This window comes from Epinephelus moara, chromosome 8 (genome assembly GCF_006386435.1).
Source record: "Epinephelus moara isolate mb chromosome 8, YSFRI_EMoa_1.0, whole genome shotgun sequence".
Lineage (NCBI taxonomy): Eukaryota > Metazoa > Chordata > Actinopteri > Perciformes > Serranidae > Epinephelus > Epinephelus moara.
The window spans coordinates 7,448,403-7,475,473 of NC_065513.1; the positions used below are offsets into that span (position 1 = coordinate 7,448,403).

Genomic DNA, 27,071 nt, shown 5'->3' on the forward strand with positions numbered 1-27,071 from the left:
GTGTAGCAGTTACTCTTTTGCCCATTTTAATGTTCAGAATTTGCTGGCTTCTGATAATAAATCAACAAATTTTCATACCATCTTTTTTTTTAGTATAAGCAAATTAAATAAAACAAAATCCATCATCTAAATACATCACAGTGTTTAAAGAGTACATTTTACTATTTTTTTTAATTCTTACTTTAGTATTTGTGTTTCTGATATTTGTTTCTTTGCACTATTGATGTACAGCTGCTGTGACATGAGCGGTATCTTTCTATCTCTAAGGGTAGTCAGCTGGGGCACCGAAAAAGGGGGGGAAAAGGAGAAAGATTCTAGGGGCCCATGATTAAGAGGGGCCCAGAGAGGCCCCTAATAAAATTTTAATACTGACAAAAAACTAATATGACACTAAGATATTAACTAACTTATAATCACAAATATATTTTATTTACAATGTAGTGGTAACAATAACTTTATTTGTTTTGGAAACATTAACATTAACTATTTACGTAAAATGGTTCAGTCCGACTGGATCAGCTGCGGTGAGGCGGTATTTTGTCACAGACAGCGGGTAAGGAGGCGGAGACGGCAATATGCCTCAAAAATCAGGTAACCAAAAACGGAAAGAAAGGAAGCTAAGAGAGGAGAAAGAAGCAAAGGGTCGACATTATGTCACCCAGTATTTCAAAAAGCAAGGTGGGTTTGTTAGTGGTTCATGTGATGGAAAGTTATGGAATATTAACTTTGTCCCTGGTCTATAAGCAGCTTATAGACCAGGGACAAAGTTAATATTCAGAAGAAGGTGATCATTTTAGTTAGGGATGAGCAAGCAAACAACATTTTTTTTTTTTTTTTTTCTGAGCGCAAACTAACTAATAACTTACAAATTATGGCGAAAAGGTAGTTTCTTGCAACCCTAGAATTAAGATAAAAATATTCACAAATTAAAAAACACTTCTGGTTGCTGATAAGTAGCGTTTAACTTTTGATTTAACACTAAAAATTAAAACCCTCGGTGCAGCGCAAGCAGACAGATGCGCAACTCAGAGCAGCATGTGTCACTGACACCAGACTCAGAGCGCAGCAGACCGGTGGAAAATGTCACCATCAGCATGTTATTTTACATCAATAAAATCTATTGTATCATTATTTTAAGTCACATTGTTGAAAGAATTTAGCTGTCTGTGTTCAAGCAGGATAATAGGTCTCCACTCATTGCACGTCGGGCTTTCTAGTTCCTTTTCGGAGATGGTGTTGCGTTCAAGGTCCCCCCAAAAAACGGGAGAAAAACAAAGGCCGAATATTCGATTTTTTTTTTCACAATCGAATCCCGTGCCATCGAACGAAGCTTCGAAGCTTCGAATTTTTTGGGTCAGCTCTATAACGTAGAGGGCAAAGTAAAAATGATTTCATGGGGCCCAAAATCCCTGGTGGCGCCCCTGGTAGTCAGAACAGGATTTCTTCAAGATTAATTAACATAAAAAATATATACATATTTTCAGAGAAAATACTTGAAGATTTTGTTTAACATTTTTTTTCCAAAAAAGAGTTGTTTCAACAACATTTTGATTTGAACTACACACTATTATGCAGCAAGTCTCCCTGAATATGTGTCTTCATTAATTACAGTTATTGTTCAGGTTTACAGGTGAGATGCCACCAGGCGTAATGTGCTTTTTGTTTAAGTACCAGAGTGCATGTATGACACACACTCCTGCATGCACGTACACAATTAAGCTGTGGCTCATTAGAGGTTATGTAACTAGGGTACCATGGTGGCAAGTTTATGTACAGTAGTCAGCCATGACTATAATCACACAATCAATTGACTATAAATAGTTTCATCATGTTGAGAATATTTGATGGCAGCCACCCAAACATCAAGCTAAGTAGTGTTAGGCCGCGATCACACAGCGAGTGTTTTAGCAACTGGAGGTGGCTTTTTGTAACTGTTTCTAATGAGAATGAAGCTTGTTGCTTGCTACGCACCTCACATTTCTGAACTCTCGACTCACGGCGTTTTTGCTCTGAACTCCTTGAGCTGAAAAAACTTCACCTCAGAGCAGAAAAGCTTTTTTCCCATTGTCCAATTGGGTGATTTAAGAGGCGGGTCTTCTGTGGTGGTCACAACAACAAGTTTACAGCTGGTAAACAATGGAGGAGAAACTGGTGGTGCTCAGTCGCTCGGCAGGACCAATGGGCCCCCGTGTAGTTAGTACTAATTTTTGTTATGCTGGGCCCAGCGATAGACAGAACGTTGTCAAACTGCCCTTGAGTCATCCTAAAATATGCCTTTTTTTTAGTTACCAGTGGCATTAAAAAACAAAAACAAAGGCAGTGTGGTGTGCCTCACAATTTGCAACCTGCAAAATGCTTTCTTTGTGATCAGGGCCTTAGGTGATGCCGCGGCTATAGAGGGTTGCTTGTGCCAAGCAAATCAAGCCATATTTAAAACATCCACTGTGAGGAAACGTTGCAGTGCAGGCAGAGGTCAAGCTCATTATAGGCCTGACTATGGAAATGTTGCTAAGCAAGCTTTGATTTCCTGCAGGCATTATGGATGCAGCACAAGCTGGCCAGGTTTAACAAGCTGGCTTTGTAATGTTTCCTTGCAAATGGATCAAAAATAAAGAAACCATCAAAAGAATGGTGGATATTTCCTTTAGTTAGCTGTGGACTTTTAAAGTGGAATGTTTTATTGCTTGTTACTCGATGTATGAGTGGCCACTGTGAATCAACACACCTTAAATATATTTCTGACAACTTTGACCACACCATTTGTTTTTATCAAGTGGCAACCTCCGGGGCTGAAAATGAAGCCAACATGGAAGTGTCAAAAACTGCAGTTCTTTGAATGGCTGCTTGAGGCTGGCTCCAGAGGCCAGTCAGTCCTGACAGACGCCCATGTAAAAATGTCTAACTTTACAGCAGAAATAAACAAGTTTACAGCCTGGTGCAAAAAACACTTTTGGTCTCTATAGCTAATTTCAACATTCATTACAACTGTATGGTGGGTGTTTTTTTTTTTTTATTATTTCAACCGTTTATATTTTATTAAGGCTTAAAGTTACACATAATTAGGGATGTGGCCGCTTTGAGTGACAGTCTGTCTGCAGATACTGTTCTCAGCATCTGAGTCAGAGCCACCCCTCCCTCCTCTGCAGCTCCACCTTCTCACCCAAATATGGTCACTTCTGGCTCCAAAAAGACAAGATGCCGATGGCCAAAGTGCCAAACTTGAGGCTTCAAAACAGGAGTCTACAAATCAGTGAGTGACATCTCGGTAGCTATGTCTATTATTTTTAAAGCGTACGTTTTTTTATTGGCTCACTTGTATGACGTGTAAGTAAAATACATGTCCGTATTTTAACCGAATTTTGCAAACTGCTAATATTCTATTCCCTCACTTTGTGAAAAAAGTGGTGGAGCATCGTTCCAGCGAGCTCCAGCAGCACTTCACCTGTGAATGCCAGTAATGGTGGCTCCAATACTTTCTCTTACAACCCAGATTAGGCAAAAATGGTACCAAAACTGGAAACCTCACTGAGATGACATACTCTAGAAGCTAGGCTACACACAGACACTGCACTCAGTTGATGCTCCTCAAGAAATGAAGCTCTAGCAAAACTTCAGTCAGGAAGACCAAAACTTTTTTATGCTCGGGCTGTAAGTTTTCTTTCTCACCCTGCCATTCACTCCTTGCATGTATGCTCACTCACTACCTCTAGGTATCTTGTCTGGTAAGGTCAATTTAGTTATTAGCTTATTCACAATCAGCCAATAGCACAGTGACACACCTTCTCTGTCAGCCTGTCATCTTACTGCTCCTCATTTTAAATATGGCTCTTTCTCTGCCGTAGCTCATTCTTGCTGCAGTTGTGCGCACCCTTCACCTCCCCATCACAACCCAGTCTTTACAGATTCATCAGCCTCATCTGCCTCAGCAGTCAGCAGCCTCAGAGTCAGCAGCCACCACCACCATCAGTGTCTAGACTCCATCAGGGGGTTTATCTTGCTGCTGCTCAGATGTCCCTTGATCACAAAATATCTCCCTCTGGTGTGAAGTGTCATAGACTTCTGTTAAGTCTTAATCAGCACAAATCATCTGTTAATCTGTACACTCATATTCTGTATTAAACATTATCTGATTGAAATAGTTCCTGCACGTAATTCCACAACACCACAAACTGGCATTTTTACACTTAACTTTGTGGACAGATTAAACACCCCATACAGGTCCGCCCCTCCCTAAACGCAGAACACGCGCTGTGCATAGGGCCTCATCTTCCATGGGGGGCCACATTTGCGCGAGGGGACGCATTTGGATGCGCATATGCGCTACTGTGAGGCGCGCGTAGAATCAGCTTGAGGAAGGAGAGAAGAGACCTGTAATCTGACCGCGCATGCATGCGTCGCTGCAATGATTGACAGCACTCGATATCTGACCAATCAGAGGGGTGCGCCGGCAGGCACTTGCAGAGCTGCAGCAGGTGAAGAGTTGTCGACATGTCGTCCAAAAGACATCACGAGTCAGGAGCGAGCAAGAGGGAAAAAAAGGCAAAACAAGAGGAAGCTCGTGCTTCACTTGAAGGTGGGTATGTTGTTGAAATAAAACTTTGTGGCACAAACACCTAAGCTGCTACTCATTAGATAGGAATCTCTGTCTAGACTGGAGAAATTTTTGTATTTCCAGCGGCCCTGATTAACATTTATTGAATGTCTTGTTAACGCCCTATGCATTCACCTCTGATGAAAAGGAGTGGTAAAATGACCAGTTGGTGGTTGTATATATTGATAGTCTATAAACTTTAGCCAATATATATTAGCTAAAGTTTATAGCCTATCAATTTATGTTGTTAATTTAAGTTTTCGACGATTTATATGGAGGTAAATGTCGCCATCTGTTGGTGAATTTGATTCATAACAGTCAGCTTTTGAGGAGACAGGGAAATACTGATTGAAATGAGTGTGTAACTGATGCATTTGTTGACAGAGGGAACTAAACTTGACTGTAAAGTTTGAAATATCAGTCTGTTTGATCCTGAATTAGTATGTTTTCTTAGGACTGTAGTCTGTACATAATAATAATAATAATAATAATAATGATGTAATAATAGATAGCAATAGTAGTAGTTTTTTGTTAATATTAGTAGAAGTAGTAGTAGTACTACCAGACCAGTACTAATAGTAGTGGTAGCAGTAGTACATTTGTTATTGCTAATAAAGGTTGTCAAGTTAAATGGCATGTTGTACGGTCATTTTGTACCTATGATACATTTGGGATGGGGAGAGGTGGGGGGGGCCTCCAAATAAAATTTCGCTTAGGGCCCCAGTTTGGTCAGGGGCAGCCCTGACCCCATATACAGCATTTTAATAAGCAAGCTTTAGGGGTAATGGTAGATTGTATTTGCTTGGTGTAGACTTGCTGTCTACACCTTCTTCCCATCTTTATGCTAAGCTAGGCTCACCCCATCCTGACTGCAGCTCTGGACACACAGCTGGATTATATACCCATCCTTTCAATTCACTCTCATGTTAACCTTTACCTAACCAAAAGATCTGTCCAATGTCTGCCCTTCTATTAAAAACCTGACAGCTATTCTGGAACTTTCACCAGTGATGGGAATAACAATGTTATAAATAAAGGGCGTTAGTAATGGCGCTACTTTTTTCAGTAACTAGTAATCAAAAAAGTTACTGTCTCCCCCGTTATAACACCGTTACCGTTACTCACAATAAAATGCACCATTACTCAGCTTTACTTGAGTTTGCTGATGCAGCTTTCACCCAAGCAAGCTCCTTCTCAACGGAGTACTAAAGTTTTTTTTCTTTGGTGAGGGCAGGTGAGGGGGAAGGGAGGGAGAGACAACCGGATAAGGGAGAGTAAAATTTCATCATGAAACAATCAGAGGCAGAGTAGGGCGGGTATTCACAAGCACACAAGCAGGGTTGTCAGGTCCACTTACTAGCCACGACTTTGGGCTTGTTTTTTTGTAAAGTCGCTTACAAATATTATAGTTAAACGCATGTCGGACTGCAGGATGTCTCCACAGCTCTGCTCCCTCCGCCCCTCTCCTTCTCCGCATACAGCCGCATACGGTCAGTCAATGAGACTTTTCACATTTAAATTGCGCGATTAATGGAGGTTCTTTAACTAGTGTAGATAAGTGTACAATGTTTTATAATAATGATTTATTCTATTAAGTGTCAATTTCCTTCATTTAACATATTCAATGGGGGGGTGTCCAAGCAACATATTTGAGCATTTTATACAAAAGTAACGCTATAGTTACTTTTCCAGGTAATTAGTTACTTCTATAGTGCAGTAACTCAGTTACTAACTCAATTACTTTTTGGGGAAAGTAACGAGTAACAATAACTAATTACTTTTTTAAAGTAACGTTCCCAACACTGCTGCTGACAAACAAAACAACAACTGAGTATACATGCAACAAATATCCAGGAGTGCCTGTTAGTCTGATGGGGTGAACAAAATAAGCTGTAACACATCTTCAGCGCTGTCAGGAAAAGGGGCTGTTCCGCTTGTTTTTCCCCTCATGCTGGACTGATTCAATAAAGCCTTGTATCGGCAGGTGAGAAAACCACTTTATTTGCTTTTAAATAAGACGTCACCCAAGGCCCGAGTCATTCAGCCACCAGAAAAAGTGTTGCTTCTGTTTGGAAATTGCTGTAGGTAGAGTCTATTAGAGTCTGACTCAGAAAGAAAGTCTTGCAAGGTCATAAAAAAAGGTTTAGCAGAGAGACAGTCCAAATACCCGCAGCAAATACAACATTAATGTATTGGAAAATAAAATAGTACATCATGAGGGATATTTTTAAACATGTTGACAACAGCTGAGGAACACTTGAACTTTGCTGCCTTACCTTGGCCTCATCTATTCTGTTAAGTATTTTTTCTCCCACATGCTTTTCCTCCTTTCATGTCATATCTGTATCAAGCAAAAGAATCAATTTCATTTGCATGTGACGAGGATGTGGCAGGAGGTTTTCTGATTAATGTATTTTTCTCTTAAATTAAATCTTTATGTAACAGTTGCTGGCAGTCACACAAGTCAGCTCCTAAATATCCCTTATAAAATGGCAGTCCCTCCAGGATTTCACTGGCTGTTTTTGGAATCTTACGGCCGATTTCACAGCAGCTGCTCTAAAAAATTGCAATACATGTTGTGATGTCTATGGCCCTTTTTTTTTTTTTGCAATGAAATTGCTGGGGCAGTGAAAATCGCAAAAGTAGTTGTGATGCTGTCTCGGATCAGAGCTTATTATTATGAACATTCAGTGTTTCCCACATAATTCAGATTTATTTGTGATGGTGGGGGTGCAACAACTGATCGCTGACGATTTGGCATAGTGTTGTGGGGCCGTCTCTGTGAGCTGCTCTACTCCTGCTCTGTCTGCCTGGGCCATTAACTGGCACCGGCATCAACTCAACTCTGTCGTTAATCATGGGGTAACATTAGCCGTGTGATGCTAACAGTTAGCCCTGTCACTGTGTGTGACATTTTCCCAGGCGCGGAGCTTACACTCCTGCAGCAGTAGTCTCATGATTAACAGAGGCCCCTTTTACACTGCTTTTTCAAGGTGGGAATTTCACATTGTTATGCCACCTCGCTGTTGTCTCACCTCTGAGTCAAAAATGGATGTACTTACAGTACAGAAACGTTGTCTGTATAAACCAGACAGCCAGCAGGACGGGATCATTGACGTCATGGGTGTGACGTTTTGACACTGTGTTATGTGCATGACCCACTGCGGGACACTTAAATAGTAGTTGTTAGCTGTTAGCAGCTAACTCAAAGAAGAAGAAGAACGGCCAAAAATGTCCGCATATTGGGAAAACAATGAGGTCTTGGAGCTCCGCACCCTCCAAGCAGAGGACGAGATCAGCCTCCATATAACAGGGACAATAAATGATTGTTGTCATGTAATGCCATTTTTTTGTTCATAAAGCACTGGTGACGCACATTAGAAGTAGGGCTGTGCGATATGACGATATATATCGTGTGACATTGTGACGCAAATCACACTTTTTACGGCAATATTTTTCATCATTTGGAGTGTGGGCGTGTTTGTGCTTTAGAACATAACTGCTGTGAAACAATCAGAAAATAACGTTTTATTGATCTGATTCACCAGCTTTCTCGCTACCAGCACTCCCTCTCTTCACTCACTCTCTAGCTTGCTCGACCACAACTGCTCTCTCTCTCTCTTTTTCTCTCGTCTTCTTTAAAATGAGTCGGTTGCCCGACTAATCGTAATGTTATCAAACGAGAAGAAATGTCCTCCCCTCATCCTAGTAACCTTTTTGTACACCCTCATGGCAGAGTTTAAAGCTCTTATCAGTCTGATCCTGTCACACCTCTGAATCCGGAACACCTACATGCTACGTAACAGCACACACAGAGGCACATTTATGCTATTGGGGGGGGCATTTCATATCGGGATATGAAATGACCTATATCAGGATATGAGATGTTGGTCATATTGCCCAGCCCAAATTATAAGTCACACTAGAGGCTGACGCTGTTGTGCTACATGTCATGACCATCACACCTCTTTTATTTTCACGATGCCAGCATGCTGCCTATAACCAAACACTGGAGCAGCATGATGCTACTGTTGTTTGGTTCTGTGCAAAAATGCAAAGGTGGCAAGAAGAAGGGACTTTGTAGCGGCTATATAGAGCGAGCTCTGTGTAAAAAGGGCTAGAGAGAGCAAGCGGGGCAAGGAGGCGCTGAGTAGGCCTAAATCAATATGCTGCCAGAATTCTGAGATAATAATCTTGTCAATTCAGATAAACAGAGCAGAATTTTTTTCTCAAGTGCATGCATTTCACGCAGATTTAAGAAACTACATCATTATTGTAAGAAAGTGTGTCATTATAATGGCCTACAGGATATTTTGTATTTTTTCAAATGGGCTTCTATAGTTTGTGGATATGATGTTGCAGTTATTATGTCATTTTTTCTGTGCTATGTGCAGTGCAAAATATATTCCATTCACCATTATGTTTTAAGATGGGGGCAGAAATCACAGAGAGCCTGTTTACACCTGGTATTAATGTGTCTTGGGTGATCTGATCACAAGTAAACAGATCTAAGTCTGTCTGTTCACACATGGCATTAGAATGCATCTCTATGTGTGTGTCATGTGGCTAATTGTGATTGGATCTCACTTCCCCATTCTGTATGCAAATAAACACCCTAAACCTTGGTGGTAGGAGAGCAACTCTGGAGTCCATCCTACAGCACTGTGTCTATCCTGTGTCCTGACAGCAACAGAAAGTGTGCTTAATTGTCAGGGAGTGAAATAAGCAAGCTGAGTAGGCGGTCCATTAATGTGACCCAGGACACATAAGCATACACACAATGTGGTTTCATTCCCACTAATGCTGATGCTTTGTCACACCCTTCAGGAATGGTCGTAGTAAGTTTTGGCAAAAAAAATAAAAATAAATAAAAATTAGTTGTTTTTGGGTTAGGGTCAAGCAGCAACCTCCAGGGCTGAAAAATTAAGCCATCAGGTAAGTGCCAAAAACTACAGTTTGTCAAAGATGCTCACCCATTCACATTTTATTTGGGCTTAAAGTTGAGCATTATTAGGGAGGGCCGCTTTGAGTGACAGGCTGCCTGCATATTGTGTTCGCGGCTTCTTAGTCAGATCCACTCCTCGCCAGCTTCTCGGCCAAATATGGTCACTTCTGGCTCCAAAAACCACAGTGGCTATGTCCATTATTTATACACTCTATGGTTTGGGTTTTGGTGAGCACGTGTATTACGTAATGTGACGCAAATATGTCAGGACATTAGTGTGCATCGACCGTACGTAAGTTACGTAACATTACGTTACAACAACACTGACTTTTGGTGTGAAACAGGACAGGAACTGCAGTCTCTGAGGTTAAAGTCTTGTTTCCCTCCCATCCTACATGGCCTTTCTCGCACTTTATACCATGCAAGTTGCTCTCAACATCAAATATTACCAGGTTGGGTTCACAGTGGAACCAGCTGAAAGCCCAGTGCGTCTCATAAACACACTCAAAGATGTCTTTGGTATCGATATCACACTGAGCGATGTGAGGGAATGAAAACAGGTGGGTACACACTGCTTAAACGGATCTCAAGACGCACTGAGGACACACTGGGTGCATTCACACCTGTACTTAGAGCTGTCTACTTGTGATCCATTTACCAAAGACACAGGGTCAGAGACAGTTATCTCAAACCTGGACAAACCAAAACTATCTGCATTGCTCTCACCACCGGTGTAAAAATATGTTAAAGTGACTGATCCTTAAACTAGCCTATATGTTTGACCCCCTAACATCATTAGAGAATTCATACAGAGTGTAGAACACTGGCTGTGATATTGGTTTACTGTAACCTTTACTATCTCCACAAATACTGTAGTTCATTCTAATTCATGAACAAATAAAATTTTTCTATGTTGCTCCCTAGGAGTAAAACCTCATCAAGGATCCCTGGTGTCTGTGACATGAAAACATTAACAAAACTCCTTTAAACACTTTGCTGTTTCTTTCTTCTTTTCATAAAGAGAAAAGTTTCTTCATTTCATCTGCTTTTCAACATTTGATTTCATCGTGGTTCGCTGTGCCAGCGGCACAGAGCACTAAGCCACGATGAAGTGGTGTAGAAGAATTTATTAAAAGGAAGTATTTGGACTGGAGGGAGCCTCCAACGGGACCTGAGGGCCCGCAGAGGAAACAGCACTGTCACAAGCTACTGTTGTTTTTTAGGGCAGCCTGCATGGCCCAGTGCTTAATGCATGTTCTCTCTGCCTGGAGCATGCAGTGTTTATACTACATCTGAAACACACACACACACGCACAGTCTGCAGAAATATAGCCCACACTCACGAACAAGCTCACACACTGTCATTAGAATATTTTTCTCAGGGAGATTAACCTGAGGTTGTTTATGTAATTATGAGATGGCTTACGCACGCGCACACACGCTAAAATCTTACCTTAACCGCGTCTATGTGAGTGACATTGTCAAACATCATGTCGTTCACGGTCACTATCTGGTCTCCCACCCTCAGTCCTTCTCTCTCGGCCGATGAGCCAGGCTCCACTAGGGACACATAGATCCCCACGCCGTGCTCCGACCCCCCGCGAATGCTGAAGCCCAGACCCTCGTGGCTCCTGGAGCGCGTCAGGGTGACTTTGCGCACTTCACCGAAGTGACCCTCGAAAAACGGCTGGGTCATGGAAGCCGACAACTCCGCGGCGGCGCTGTAACCGTCCGGACAGCCTGAGGTGAGGGGCTGTTCATGGATGGAGCTGACATATTTCTGCAGAGTCGAGTCGCCCTCATCTCCAAAGCCCTCCGCGCTACCGTTGCTGGGGAGCAGCTCTGTCTTCAGGTAGAGTCCCTCGGAGGTGTACTGGTCAAACAGCAGCTGGTCGGACCTCGGGATGACCAGGCGCAGCATGGGCAGCAGCTGTCGTTTGCCGGGCGTGTTAAGAATTACTTTAAGAGTTTGGACCAGGTCGAAGACGTTGCGCTTGGCGTGGTACACATTGAGACAGTGGATGAACTGCTCTCTCTCCAGGTCGCTGAGCAGCAGGTTGAGAGTGTTGTGGAGCCTCCGGACGTTTGCCGAAAGCGCACGGCCGCCCGAGCCGGCCGAGTTCACCGATGTGTTGAGCGAAACGCGCTCCAGATCAGCGCTCATCCTACAACATAACGGGGAATCAGTGCATCATACAGACCGGAGGACGGATCGATCATATGTTAAGGCGCTGTTCAAGACGATCCTGCCGTTTGAAAGCGAAACGTGAAACAGCTCACCGCGCATCGGGCAACTTCAACAGGTGATCTACGCGCGTAACGGCGCTGATGTGCGCCGCACACGGTGTGTCAGCCCGAAACAAAACATTTCCCAAGTAAATGCTCGCATTCGTCTCGCACTGAAAAAAATATACATGTTTTTTCTGTCCTGTTGTCTTTTTACTCCATGCACAGCAAAAGATTTACCGCTGCTTTCACCGGGACGAGCTCCAGCTTCATTCAAATAGTGTCCAGTGTGATAAAACCCAGCAGATAAAAATCCGTAAGGCCTCTTTTTATCCTTGTAACTCATAAAATGCTGCCTTATAATAATGTCTTTTTTAGTAGTTATTCTGTCCACAGAACAAACTCTAGAGTCTTTCGACGGAGTCCGTTCTGTGCGCAACTGGCAGGGAGCGCTGAATTGGATGCTCTCAGACCCTCTGTGCATAGGAAATGACGCAGGTGTGTGTGTGTGTGTGTGTGTGTGTGTGTGTGTGTGTGTGTGTGTGTTGCTTAGAAACTGACAACATTACTCACCCCTATTTAAATGATTATTTTTGGCAAGGCTTTAGCTGATGTCATACATTGTTGAGTAAAAGCAGGAATAGAAGGAGTTCAAACTACAAATAACTCCCACAAACCGGTGAAATGTCAGAACTCACATTTTTCATCAGGCCTACACAATTTCTTGGACTGAAGTGGGTGAATCCCTGCTTGGAACGACGGTTTATCCTGACAACTTCAAAGCATATTGAATGCATTGCTTTGGGTGTGTTGGTCGGTTCATGTGGAGGCAGATGACAGTAGGTGTCTGCCTGTCAGCCTTTAAGCTGATCAAGCTGCATTATAGCAAATGCCTCCTTGAGACTCCTTGTCATAACTAGAACCTAAGGCTATTTTTAAACAGCTATTTATAGGAGCCCAGAGTTGTCTTCCTTCTCATGACAGTAATGAGCTCCTTCTGTCTGGCCCATAAGCATAATGAGAGTCCCAGGACACACTCCTGCCACACCAAGGTGCTGCTGAGGAGATGGGGCAGGGCACAGCTGTGCCCCTCACCCTCAGGAGGTGTTCGGTCAACGCTGTTAAACACAAAATTCATTTCTCATTGCATCATCATTGAGGCTTCTATAAAGTGACCCTGCTGCCACCCATTGTCCTCTATTTGTTGGTTGACCGTGGTGATTTGTGGTGATGCATACAAGCAACATTTTAATATTCCTCGCTATCACTTCGCCCATCTCGTCATCATCCCTCACCCCCCTCTGCTGGTCAGTTTTCAAAGAATAGGTTAGCCATACAAGGAAACTGAAAATATATACGTCAGTACAAAGGAGAAAAACAGTAAGGTAAGTTTATCAGTAGACTGCATTTTTTTTTAGATAAAGGCATTTATTTCTAAGTGCTTAACACACTGCATTGAAACATTAAAAAGGAAGAACAGCTCACGATAAGTTATAATTAAAACATTAGAAACAATTTGAAATGAAATCAAAAAGATAAAAACAAGAAATACATACTTGTTAGGTACAGTTAAGGTCAGGGTGAAAAATAATGAGGGCTTGCACCTGCATTCACTGATTGTTTTGGCCGATCAGGGAACAGCATCTGCAGTTTCATTCCCAATTTGTCAAATACCAACATTTTGTCAGTGGTTTTGACGTCAGACACAGACACAAAAAGGCACCTTTCAGGGCGGTATGATATGCCACCAGGCAGTGTGAGTTTAGAACAGCGATGTTATGATACCACGGCAAAAGATGCATCATTTTATAATGCTGCCAAACGGTGTCAGTTTGAAATACCGCGGTTTACACCATAATATAAGGAGCTGGAAAGGCCCTGTGGGGCGGTCGGGAAGGGAGGTAGAGGGATCCAGCAAACCCCAGATTTTCACCTGGGAGGTCGCTGTTTGCTACTCGTGTGAATGCTGGCCCAAACTATGATGTATTTTTCCAAACCCCACCACATGCTTTTGTTGCACAAGGAAATAAATACGCGGTGATTTACTGACACTGTAAGCTTATTTTGAACTAGAAATACTGCCCCGCAATTGTATGCCTCCACACACACACACACACACACACACACACACACACACACAGCACAGAAGATCTATATAATCAGCACAGTTTCAAGGTGGACACCCAAGATAGTATCACCAATAAAGTATCTGACCAAATGTCTCCCCTTCTGTTACTGAGATACAACATTAAATAATGGCTAGAAAAGTGTTTAACGCAGAACATTATGATGTCACAATGATGCTGACCTTTGACCTTTTGAATATGAAATGTCATCACTTAATTATTTTTTCCTGTGAGACATTTGTGTGAAATTTTATCATTAATAGCATATGAATTCTTGAGTTATGAGCAAAAACATTTTATGAGGTCATGACCTTGACCTTTGACCACAAATGTCTAATCAGGTTATTCTTCAGTCCAAGTGGACATCTGTGTTAAATTTAAAGAAATTCCCTGAAGGTGCTTTTAAGCTAACGTGTTCACAAGAATGAGATGGACCTGACTTTAACCTTTGATCACCAAAATCTAATCAGTTTATCATTGAGTTTAAGTGAACATTTGAGCCAAATTTGAAGAAATTCTCTCAAGGTATTCTTGAGATATAGCTTTCACAAGAATGTGGTAGATAAGGTCACATAGACTTAACCTTTGACCTATGACCACCAAAATCTAACCAGTTCATTAATGAGTCCAAGTGCACATTTGTGCCAATTTTGAAGGCGTTCTTGAGATATCATGTTCACAAGAATGGGGCGGCTGGACAGACGTATGGATGGACAGACAACCCAAGAGCATAATGCAGAGGTATAAAAAGACTGTATGCATCTAAGGTGCAGAAGCTGTACATTTCCTATGAAAACGGATGTGTATTTTGAAAAGACACAATCCAAGTAACAAACTTAGATTGACAAATCTTCCCGGAATGTCAACAACAGATGCAATGTAGATGTGAAAATCCACCGACCAAGTGGCGATATTTGATGAGTTGGGTTGAGAACATGTTGGTACAGCAGGTTGATGAACGTGAGATTGAAATAACGACCTGAAAGATGCTAAAACTGAGGAGAACTGCAGCGTTGGTGAGAATTCTCTGTTGCTTTGTCAGCACGAGTAAGAGTTTTCACAGTACACATTGCCATATTTTCATTAAGTAATATAAAAATTTTAATTTGTCAGCTTCAAGGTTAATTAAAAAAGCAGTGGACAACAAACGGTTTTTAAATGTAGTCACAGCCTGGGCAAATCTGATATCTGGAATTTTGTTGCAACTCTGTGGTGCCTATTAACTAAATGCAGCATCTCCATGTTTAATTGAGCAGAGAAGGAAGTGGCAAGTTTGGGTTGGATCGGTCACAAAACACAGGACTTTCCCCCGGGACTTTCCCCAAGAGACATGTGTTTAAACCTGCTTGGACTTTGACTCATTCTATGATACATCCTCACTATGTTCCTTTTCCTAAACCTAACCGTAGTAACTTTACTTGCCTAAACCTTATAGTGCAACACACCCCGCCGCCATACACCATGCGTCAAATCGCCGTGCGTCAAAACGCCCGGCTCCATTATATTCTATGAACAAACCCACACCGGCGCCGGCCGACGCGCCGCGCCGCTCTGCTTCAGCCCACTGCTCTATTTCCAGCGCGGCCGGCGCTGCAAGAAAAGCCTTTTATGCACGTCTCAGCCGCCGTAGTATCAACTCCGGCTTTTCAAATTTTTAATAAAACGATTTTGATAAGAAACTCACCCGTGAAATCCAAATTGTTGTTGCCTCAAAGTTTTTCCTCTTCTTCTTCCGTTACAAGCAGTTGGCAACCGTTGGCAACTAGTGTAGGTACAGCCACCTAGCAGGCTGGGGTGGGAAATACACATTGACAGTGCCGCTGTGCGCCGTTGCCAATGTGTGTTGGGGGGCAGCACTTGACGGCCACAGCACCGCGCCGGCAGTAGTGTGTGTTGTACTTAAGACACTCAACCACGTCCCTTTTCCTAAACCTAATCCCAGAAATTTTAACTTAGAGTTTTTCTCGATTGTTTACACACATTTTCTGAAAGCATGCCTCATACTCTCAGAACTCTACACACAAATCCAAAAACACACACACAATGGGCAAAACCCCTCAATTCTACTGCAAAATGAAACTTTACATTCAAAACAATGTTATTTCTTCTCAAAATGGTATTTTGTTTTCAAATGACACACACAAACCATCATATGAATAGACATTTATAAGAACCAGTTGAACACTGATGTGCTCAGTGTAAAACACTATGATGAATGGAAAACACTTCTTCTCCATTCATCATAATGACTTAGGCCTATTTTTGTTCAGTGTTACACTTACAGTACTACAGACAGTACATACATAAGTGTGTTGTAAAATATTTTAGAATATTGTTTTTATACTCAGAACACACAAATACACGGTAACAAATATATTTTATTTTTCCCACAAAAACAATGTACACAGTGTACATCCCAACCAACACAAAGTTGCACATACAGTGGTCTACATACAAAACAACAGAAGAATTTACTGTATACAGTTACAGTAAAAAAAAAAAAAAAAAACTATGCTGCATCCTCTCTTCTGTTTCGGTCTGGCCACAGCACCTCATCCACATCACAAGCAATGTTTTCCCTGGCCAAGCAGCGGGGGAAATATCGCCTAGCATGGCGAATCCAGCCATGAAAAGCATCAACTGCTATATCTCCACATGCGTCTTCCATAGCTTGGAGAAGGGGTATACGCGTTTGTGGATTTCGGTCATACACTTTCCATCTCCAGGCAGAAAAAGTGGCTCGGATCTCATCAGAGATTACGGTCCTTGGCCTTCCTCGTCCTCGTCCTCCCCGTCCTCCTCCTCTTACTCTCACTCCTCTGGCTCTGGCTCTGCCTCTGGCTCCAATGTTGGCATCCATTGCTCCAAAACAGAAGAGCTCACCTGTTGCCCTTTTATGCTAAAGCTCTGATTGCTAATTGTAAAACTGTGTGACAGGTGTTTGCCCATGTGATGAGTCAGTGTGCATAGTAGGGCAATTAACTTTAGAATTTTGAATGACAGTGTGTTCCTTGTGAAAACAAGAGATTTTCTTCATGAAAATTGTGCCAAATGCAGAGAATTGTGTGTAGTGTTTTGAAAAAAATGTGTTTTAGAACTGCAATTTGAGTGTAAAGCAGGAATTGTGCTTGTAGTTTAGCAGAATTGGTTCAGGGGGTTGGTGCATGAGTTACATGTTGTGGTCACTGTGTCTCAAGTACCAGTATTTGTGTGTAAACAACTGAGCAAAACTGTAAATATAGGCAGGGTTTTTACCTGATGACAATGACCATCCAGCTGCCACTGTATTTCTTCGTCACCAACAATACAGAAAACATATGCACTTTGGTGATTGTCCATGGAACAGGGTCACATGCCAACATTTTAAAGACAAAAAGAACAAGCTGGAGTGTTTACAGTCTCTGTTGCATTCGATGGGATATTTAGTATCAGATCAGTGTGCTAGGTACCTCAACAGAGGGGTAACGAAAAACTAGACCAAATTGTGCCGTTCTATTGGTATCATCCACAAGCTTTGACAATGGAAATGCAAAATAATCATTGTAATGTGTAACGAACCAAACTGAACCAGACTGCTTGGTGGAAATAAGGCTGAACTGACATAAAAGGACAAGAGAGATTGCTCGGTCGAAGAGTCTGAAATATATCTCAGCCCTTTAGACAAGCATACATTTAAAAGTTACATAGTTTTATTTCAAAGGGAGGACAGATATACCAAAACTGCTAGCATGCAAATTTATTCTTAGCATGGAATGTCCACTTGTCCTTCAAACATTTAGGCATTATCAAATTTTTGCATACTAAAGGAGCAGTGGGAGCTTATCATTTTGTTGGATGTGCATGCAGGCATCACATTATAAACTGATGTGTTGGCAGTGGGAAGGGAAGGCACCTTAATGCCTATTAACTAACAGGGTGGTTGCAGTCTTAAGTAAGACACTTAAGTAAGCACTCCCTCTCTCTCTGTCTCTCCCTCTTCATCACTTTTTTCCCCTCTGTCACCCACACACAAAGACAGACTTGTGCACAAACTTTGCAGAAGGACCATTTTATGGAGCAGCCTCTGTATGTTCCAGTTTCTTTCTACAGCAAGACTTCTGATCTGGTTTGTGGTCATTACAGTTTTTCTCAGTTGTTTACACACAAATACTGGTACTTGAGACACAATGACCACAACATGTAACTCATGCACCAACCCCCTGAACCAATTCTGCTAAACTACAAGCACAATTCCTGCTTTACACTCAAATTGCAATTCTAAAACACATTTTTTTCAAAACACTACACACAATTCTCTGCATTTGGTACAATTTTCATGAAGAAAATCTCTTGTTTTCACAAGGAACACACTGTCATTCAAAATTCTAAAGTTAATTGCCCTGCTATGCACACTGACTCATCACATGGGCAAACACCTGTCACACAGTTTTACTGTAGCATAAAAGGGCAACAGGTGAGCTCTTCTGTTTTGGAGCAATGGATGCCAACATTGGAAACAGAGGCAGAGCCAGAGCCAGAGGAGTGAGAGTAAGAGGAGGAGGACGGGGAGGACGAGGATGAGGAAGGCCAAGGACCGTAATCTCTGATGAAATCCGAGCCACTTTTTCTGCCTGGAGATGGAAAGTGTATGACCGAAATCCACAAACGCGTATACCCCTTCTCCAAGCTATGGAAGACGCATGTGGAGATATAGCAGTTGATGCTTTTCATGGCTGGATTCGCCATGCTAGGCGATATTTCCCCCGCTGCTTGGCCAGGGAAAACATTGCTTGTGATGTGGATGAGGTGCTGTGGCCAGACCGAAACAGAAGAGAGGATGCAGCATAGGTTTTTTTTTTTTTTTTTACTGTAACTGTATACAGTAAATTCTTCTGTTGTTTTGTATGTAGACCACTGTATGTGCAACTTTGTGTTGGTTGGAATGTACACTGTGTACATTGTTTTTGTGGGAAAAATAAAATATATTTGTTACCGTGTATTTGTGTGTTCTGAGTATAAAAACAATATTCTAAAATATTTTACAACACACTTATGTATGTACTGTCTGTAGTAAGTGTAACACTGAACAAAAAAAAGGCCTAAGTCATTATGATGAATGGAGAAGAAGTGTTTTCCATTCATCATAGTGTTTTACACTGAGCACATCAGTGTTCAACTGGTTCTTATAAATGTCTATTCATATGATGGTTTGTGTGTGTCATTTGAAAACAAAATACCATTTTGAGAAGAAATAACATTGTTTTGAATGTAAAGTTTCATTTTGCAGTAGAATTGAGGGGTTTTGCCCATTGTGTGTGTGTTTTTTGATTTGTGTGTAGAGTTCTGAGAGTATGAGACATGCTTTCAGAAAATGTGTGTAAACAATCAAGAAAAACTGTAATGTTTGGGACTCAATCTAAGCACTGATTTTTATTTGTTCTTCTTTGGCTCCAAAAACAATTATATCTGTTTTGTCTTGTTTAATTAAAAAATGCTGGCATTGATTTGTTCAGTGCACCCACTCAGCGCTTGTATGGAAGCACTGTCGACTGGTGATATTGTTACATAAGTATTGTCTGCCACAGGAGCATTATTGAGGTGCAAAACGGATGTTGGGTCGTGAGGTTGTCATATTAATTGAGACATTCTGAAATTAAAAAATAATCATACCAGACCAAAGTATAGAGTAAACCTCCACAACCACCTAGCTCACCATCCCCTGTGCTTTCCTATTGTCTAATATCTGCTACTGCATCCACTGGGTCTGTATGAACTGACGTTACAGAAAAGTCAAAGCGGTGCCTTCTAGAGTGAATACTGACAGCTGTTGGAGTGAAATAGCTTTGCAACTGCCATAACAGAGCAAAGCAGTTTAGTTTCTCACTCAACTTAAGTCGAGTCACTGACTGTCACAGAGGGAGAATGTATGTGTGTGTGTGTGTGTGTGTGTGTGTGTGTGTGTGTGTGTGTGTGTGCACTTGTACATTGCCTGACTGCTCACATTTATTTTTAATTAACTGAAAGTATTGCCTGATTGTTTGCTGTTTCTGAATGAACGGAAATCAGTTGCAGCCATAAAACTTTGAACTGTTGAAAAAACAGAGAACAATGGTGAACCTTATGGAGTAAAATATATCTTTGACTTTTTCAAAAAAGGTCTGATTATTTTGTGTTTGTTGGACTACATATTATTATGTTTTGTTATGTGAATACACTAATTATTTGAAAGTAAACAAAGTTATCTTCCAGTCTTTTTGTTATACATATCTACTCTTTGTTAAAGTTGTATGCACAATGTGTTTTGAAATTTTAGGCATACCTTCTTTGTGTTGGCTGAGATTTTAATTGTGTGACTATACAACTTTTTCCAGAATTCATTCTGGCTGGTATTACACAAAATAAAAATAATGTACAATTACTATGTGTGTAATTTGTGGCTGAATTGTTCCAGAATTTCCTGAACACATCAAGAGATCACAGGTATGTTTTATTTAATTGATTACAGGAAAGAAATAAAGAGGGAGATGGTTTTGATGGCTTCATCAGACTGTGACGTCCAGCGCTTACTGAGGCGGTTTACAGCCGACTGTGAAGGAATCTAGATGAGAGTCAGTACCCCTAAGTCTGAGGACATGGTTGTCCGCTGTCAAAATGTTGGATTGCTCGTCTTGTTCACAAGTGAAGGTAAAATAAAGCATGGATAGGCAGATAGGTGTGGCACCAGCAGTAGTGCTGTACCAAACCATTGTGGTGAAGAGCGAGGTGAGCTGTAAGACAAAGCATTTGATTTACAATCTACATCCCAACTCTCACCTAGAGTCATGAGCTAGTGACCGAAAGAATGAGATTGTGAATTTAAGTGGCTGAAATACGTTTCCTGGTATTGGTATGGCTTTGCTCAGCCTTAGAGATAAGCTTAGACATCCAGGTGGAGCTCAGAGCAGAGCCACTGCTCCTTCACATCGAAATGGATCAGTTGAGGTTGTTTGGGCATCTGATCAGGATGCCTCCTGGGTGCCTTACTTTGGGTCCTTTCTGTCCAAATTTTAAGAGACCTTGGGGTAAACCCAGAACAGATGGACAGATTAGATATCTCATATGGCCAGGGAATGCCTCAGGATCCCCTAGGAGGAGTTGGAAAATATTGCTGAGGAGAGGGATGAATACCTTGATTAGCCTCCTGCCCTTGTGATGGGGCCCTAGATAAGCAGGATGGATGGATGGATGGATGGATGGATGGATGGATGGCATGTGTGCTGTCTGTGTGTCTTGCACTGAGGGTAAAGCAGGTAAAAAATGGAATCTTCAAAGTCATATTCTGAGACTTGGTGACTTGGAGTTGGTAAGCTCCAGTCGATGGTGAGTTCACGGACATGACATCCCTATGGTTTGCATGGCTATTAGCTCCCCATAGTGTTGAGAAATATGATGACATATACTGTGACAATGTAACCTTGTCTACCATCAGGCACTTTCCCATAATGTTTATATACTGGGGTAGCTCTCCCTTTAAGTCTCTGGCCATATTAGAACACTGTCGGCAATACTGCAGATTAATGAGCTGTTAAATGGTTATATTGGAAGATCAGATTAAGTTTCTTGATTTGTCGGGTATTCACTAGCCCATTGTCATCTGGTTATTTTATAGATGTTTCTCGATTACCAACAGCACAATTGTGTTGCAATATAAAATGACATATACTCTAATATAATATTGTATCCATCTTTTCCAAATAGCTCCTAAAGTAACAGCTTTTAGTTGTTTCTCAAAGTAATGCCATCAGATAAAAACTCATCCTTGAGCTTTCAAAATAAATCCTCATTCTTTATGATGGCAACATAAAAACCAGGTGTGTGAATGTAATACGAGCGCTCTGAACAGTACAGGAGTGGAAATGTATCCTCATGAGCAAGCTCTGTGTCCTGCATCACTGCATCCCCTACTCCTAGAAATAATGATTGTATATATGACTAAATTGTATTCATAATTACATTGTGGTGACAACATAATCACTGTCTGGATTATGTTCAAAGACACATTTCTTTGAGTTAATGAAACACTATATTTGGGTGCCAAGCTGGATTAGCAAGGAGGTGGTCGGGGTGGATGGCGGGCATACAAATTGCAGGAATTAGGGTAAGGCAGCAAAAACACTTTGGTTAAGGTTAATGAAAGAACATGCTTTTGGTTAAATGTTAAAAAAATAATTACATTGTCCGTGAACAACATTATTAGCAAAATTTCCTCATTATTAAATCCACCTTATTCCTGAGGGTGCTCCTGTAGATTTGATTATGGGTTTGATGGTGGAAGTTGCAGTAGTCGCACTGACTGTCTATAGTTAGTCAGGTCATTCCTATTATTGGGTGCCATTTCAGCCCGTTTACTTGTAAAGTTTCACATGATTGTATTATTTCATCTAAATGAGGGCTCGTTAAACTATGAGAAAAATATATTAGTCCAGCTCAGGATATTATGATATAATAATTTTGACCAAGGCTTTGCATTTGACACAGAGCAAATGTCCACACTGTCACAGGAAATCATCATCTCTATTAATATGTGTTTTTAATGCGCAGTTATTATAGTACTTATATTTTCTAAAGTTAAAATGTCCCTTACTTTATCCTTGAAATATGTTTTATCAAGTATTCACAAACAACCATTATTTTTGAAAAAAGGTCTTGCTCTATTTTAAGGCACAATCTAATTTCAGCACATTTCTTTTCAAATTAAAGGGAATTTCAGTGGAATTTGGCCTAAGTGATTTCATTACCAATTCATAGCCATGGAAGTAACCACTAAGACTTTCTTAATAATTGTTGATTTTATCTAATTCGCATCAAAAATCACACATTTAACAGGGTGAACAGAAGAGTAATGGGGTGAACAGGATGTAACAGGATGGACCTCACACCAGTGAACAACAACACATTTCGTTAAAGAAAAGAAATTGAATTAAGATTCACATAAACATTTGAACACATCGAAGCACACAGACATACAAGCAACAATAATATCACTTTCCATAAAGTGAGAGAATTCATCCAACATTTGCATGAACATTATAATAACTGCCATAACTGAACCGACCCATAAACGTATGCATTAATCAATGGCCCGAACCCAACCTGTGATCCCGCAAACTGAAGCTCAAAGTTTCCTGTAATGACTGTCACTGACAACCTACTTGTTGCTGGTTATTTTACAGGTCATTTCCAGCAAATATCACAATATAAAACCTGTGTTTTCTGTTTAAAAACTACAAAAATAGGAAGAGAGCAAGTCCTCACTCATCTTTTAAGTAGTCACATCTTAAGTATGATCTTGTGCACACAGCTGATATCCTGTGTGGTTTGTTTACATGAGCACACAGCTGACAGTTTACATGATGTTACTGATGTTGTTAGTGGCAATTTTGGAATGAAAATTCTGGTGGGGCCACACAATATTCAAGAAAATGTAAGACAATCTAATGATGTAGTCCAGACATTACATATGTTACTATACTCGCAACACAAATACAACAAATACTTCAAAAACAAATGCCACACCCATGGCATCTAACATGAGAGTCACACATCTATTTTTATGACGTACAGATACAGACAAAATAGAGCAGTTTCAGTGTATCGTTTAGTGTAGACTTTCCATTATAAATTAAAAGGGAACTAATGTTTTTTTCAACCTGGGCCCAATTTTCCGATCTACTTTTGTCTAAATGAGTGATAGGATGTTCAGTATTTGACATTTCACCAGTATGAAGCTCGGGCTGACCTGCCTGCAACCCATGAGCGTGCGCTATATTAAATAATAGGGCACTCAGACAGCATCAAACAATGTCAAATACGTCCACTAAAAGTGCATTTTTTTCACACAGATAGGCTCAGATTGTTAGTATAATTATCCAACAACATAACGGAAAGGAGAAATGAACGTCTGTATTTACCTTTAGCTGGATTTGGACATGTTCCTCTGCCTGTTGCTGCTCCCTGTCTCTCCTTGTCCACTCTTCAGTTTCAATGAGCTCTGCATCCGTGTACGTCCATGTACTCCGTGTTTAGCATTAGAGACTTCGGACAGAACAGATACCTGCTACCTTCAGAAGGCTGTAAAGAGAGTTAGCACTGTCGCCTCACAGCAAGAAGGTTCTGGGGCCCTTTTGTGTGGAGTTTGCATGTTCTCCTCACTGAAGCATGGCATTTCTCGGGCTTCATCCCACAGTCCAAAGACATGCAGATTAGGTTATCTGGTGAGGGAAAAGGACTAGTGTTTATCATGTGCACTGTACAAAGACAGAACAGGAGCTGTCTGTTTTATGTGCATCCAGTACTCACTACAGTAAATCTGGGCCTTGAATTACACATTTTGCCCTCCTTCAGCTCCCTCTAGGCTCTGTAGATCTGAAATCATCCACCACCTTGAACTTTTTACAACCCCAGGTTATATGTCCACCTTTATTAGATACCTCCCAGAGACAGTGAAAGTTGTTACTCTTAGAGACATATCTGGATCAAATGGAGCCATGTTAGAGTACAGGGTTTAGTTTGAACTTTAATAAAGTGAAGTGGGTGAGTGAGGTTTTATCTTGAGACAACATTAATCCACTCCCTCACTGTGTTAAAACTCTCTCCAACAGAGCTGTCTGTCGGTCTTCTTATCCGACAGTTCACATGACTCGATGGAAAAATAAATCATTAAGAACACATTCTTCAAGAAACGTGGGTCTGTCTCCAGGGAGCGAGATGGAAAGTGTTGTAAGCATTGTTTTTTTAGAAAAGGAGTACAATTACTGCGCAACACAAATGAACAAATCGATACTGTGTTGTTTTCAGACCTCCACATTAGAACAAGGCATTGTTGTACTGATACTGTGTGTAGTGTATCGCAATAGCTTTACAAGCTGTAAACTCATTGGAAGCTCACTTGCATTGTAGACCTTGATAAAAGAAAAACATTTAGACCAAACTGAGTGACACACTGCAGCAGAAGAGAATAACAGACAAATCCCTTTCTGGTGTTGCTTTCTTTGAACAGCACTAATCATTATGTTTTGGTATAAACAATGAATGAAATGACTGTGTGTAATGTGAAAGATGTCGCTCAAAATGATGGACCCTTACAGAATTACCACCAATTCTGCAGTTCCTCTAAGTTCTATAGGCTGTTTAGTATCTTTTAGCTCATTGTTTTGGTTTGGTACCCGCAAACACCACTGCTATTTCCATCATTTCCAGCCACAGCAGGCAGCTTTTGTTTTCAGCTAAAAAACTCTATGGACCAAACACTATGGAGCCAATTCTTTTTCTCAGGAATTGGTGGTGACCACCTCCAGGACAGAGCCAGTTGAGCTTGTTAAGGCTCGCAATGCGCGGCCCTTCTTCTTCCAATTGAATCTCATTTTTGAGGGACTAAAGGTGCTTAAAAACTAATGAAACTTTGCATGAACACCACATTTAGTGAAAAATTTAATATTTTATGGGTCTCACATTAAGGGGCAGAACAAAATTTCTATAGAGTAGCCCCCGGGGCTGGTTTCACCTACATGTACAAAACTTGGCAGGCACACGTAACATGCCAAGATGTACAAAATAGTCTCTTGGAGCCATACCCTAAACCCATCAGGAAGTTAGCCATTTTGACTTGAATGTGTCATTTTTGTGCATTTTTGGCCATTTCCAAAGGTCGTACTTTAACAAACTCCTACGACAGATTTAATCCAATTGAGTTCAAATTTTGTCTGTACCATCTCAAGACCATTGACATCAAAAGTTACTCAAAGCTTGAGTTTTCGTTGAACTGTGTCACCGTGGTGAGATGTCAAACTTCCAAAGGCATGACTTGCCCTACTCTACCTTACACCTCTTCCTAGCTGGAGGTGATGCTACCGAGTGAGCAAGCAAACGTCAGATTGTTTCAGTGTTTCCCAATGAAGATGTTGTAATATAACCTGCTCTGTGCTCCGAAAATAGGTGGTAACAGGAGAACAGGGAGATTGTGGGGGGCAGATGGTGGAATTCACAGTCAAATCTTTTGAAACAAAGGTTTAAATCACTGGCCTAGTCCAGGTTGCCCCTGGTTTCTAACTACTAGTCTGCTCGTAGCCAGTGATTGTTGTGTTGTGCTGAATTTTTTGTTTCACCTTCCTCCAGTAGCTAAATCCTCACCCTAAGTGCTCTCTGAACTCGTCTCATCTCCTCACTGCCTCAGTCTCTGAAGGCCCTCTGCTTCTCATTCAAGAGGACCTTGATGTCTCTGGTGACCCACGGTTTGTTTTTTGGAAAACAAGTGAAGTCTCTTCCACACGGAAGGTGAGGTACCCAATAATACAGCCTGTGAGATAATCAAAATCCTTTCCCTGTGAATTACAGAGCAAAGCACATGAACATATCACATAAATACAACATAGAAAAAAGTAAATTACACAAGTTAAGTTTATGTGTAAAATACTAAATCCTTGTTAAAACATGACAGAGGCTAACGTATAATTTTTATATTTTGTGTACTTTTTTTTTTTTTCTTTTTAAAAACCTGTAAGGTATTTTTAAGTAAGGTATCTAGATAACTATTGGATGAATTCCTGTGACATTCATGGTCCCGAGAGGATGAATTCTAATGCTTTGGGTGAATCACTGACTTTTCTTCTTGCGCCACCAGAGGGTAATTTTTTTAAATACAACCAACTAGTCCATGCCCATTGGTAGCTTTGTCACCTTCTACCTATGCCAGTCCTCATTGCCTATGTGCAGTTTCACATAGATTGACCACGTCAGTGAGTAGAAAAACATGGGACAGACAGAATGACTGACTGACAGAATGACACACTGACAGTTTCCATGATCATGTACAGCATACCATACCATGACTTAGTCATACTAAAAATTAGAAAAAAAACCAACATTCGGCCACAGGGGGAGCCACAGCGATCGATCGCATTTTAGCCATTTTTAAGCATTTTTCTGTTGTTATAGCGCCACCCAGTTGCTAATTAGAGTTAAATTTCTCCAGTCACCTTGAGGCGTCCTGTTCTATATAGCCTATCTACCAAGTTCAGTAAAAATTGATATGGCGGTTAGACCTAGATAAGAAATTAGCTCTGTAGCACCCCCATTTTGTTTGATGGGGTCAATAATGGAGGGGTCCCCTCAGATTATGTGTGGTCATATGCCTACAAAGTTGCGTGGTGATCGGTGAAACCCTTGA

At 41.1% G+C, this 27,071-nt stretch overlaps 1 protein-coding gene across 2 annotated transcripts in view; it reads right to left on the reverse strand.

Moving 5' to 3' along the window:
• LOC126394514 (whirlin-like) overlaps positions 1-11,703 on the reverse strand; it is a 139,729-nt gene extending 128,026 nt beyond the window's left edge. For both annotated transcript variants that reach the window (XM_050051357.1, XM_050051356.1), the window contains exon 1: positions 10,990-11,703. In XM_050051357.1, the coding sequence (XP_049907314.1) occupies positions 10,990-11,700 (711 nt within the window). In that variant the 5' untranslated portion in view covers positions 11,701-11,703. The remainder of the gene's footprint in view (positions 1-10,989) is intronic.
• Positions 11,704-27,071: the final 15,368 nt, after the last annotated feature.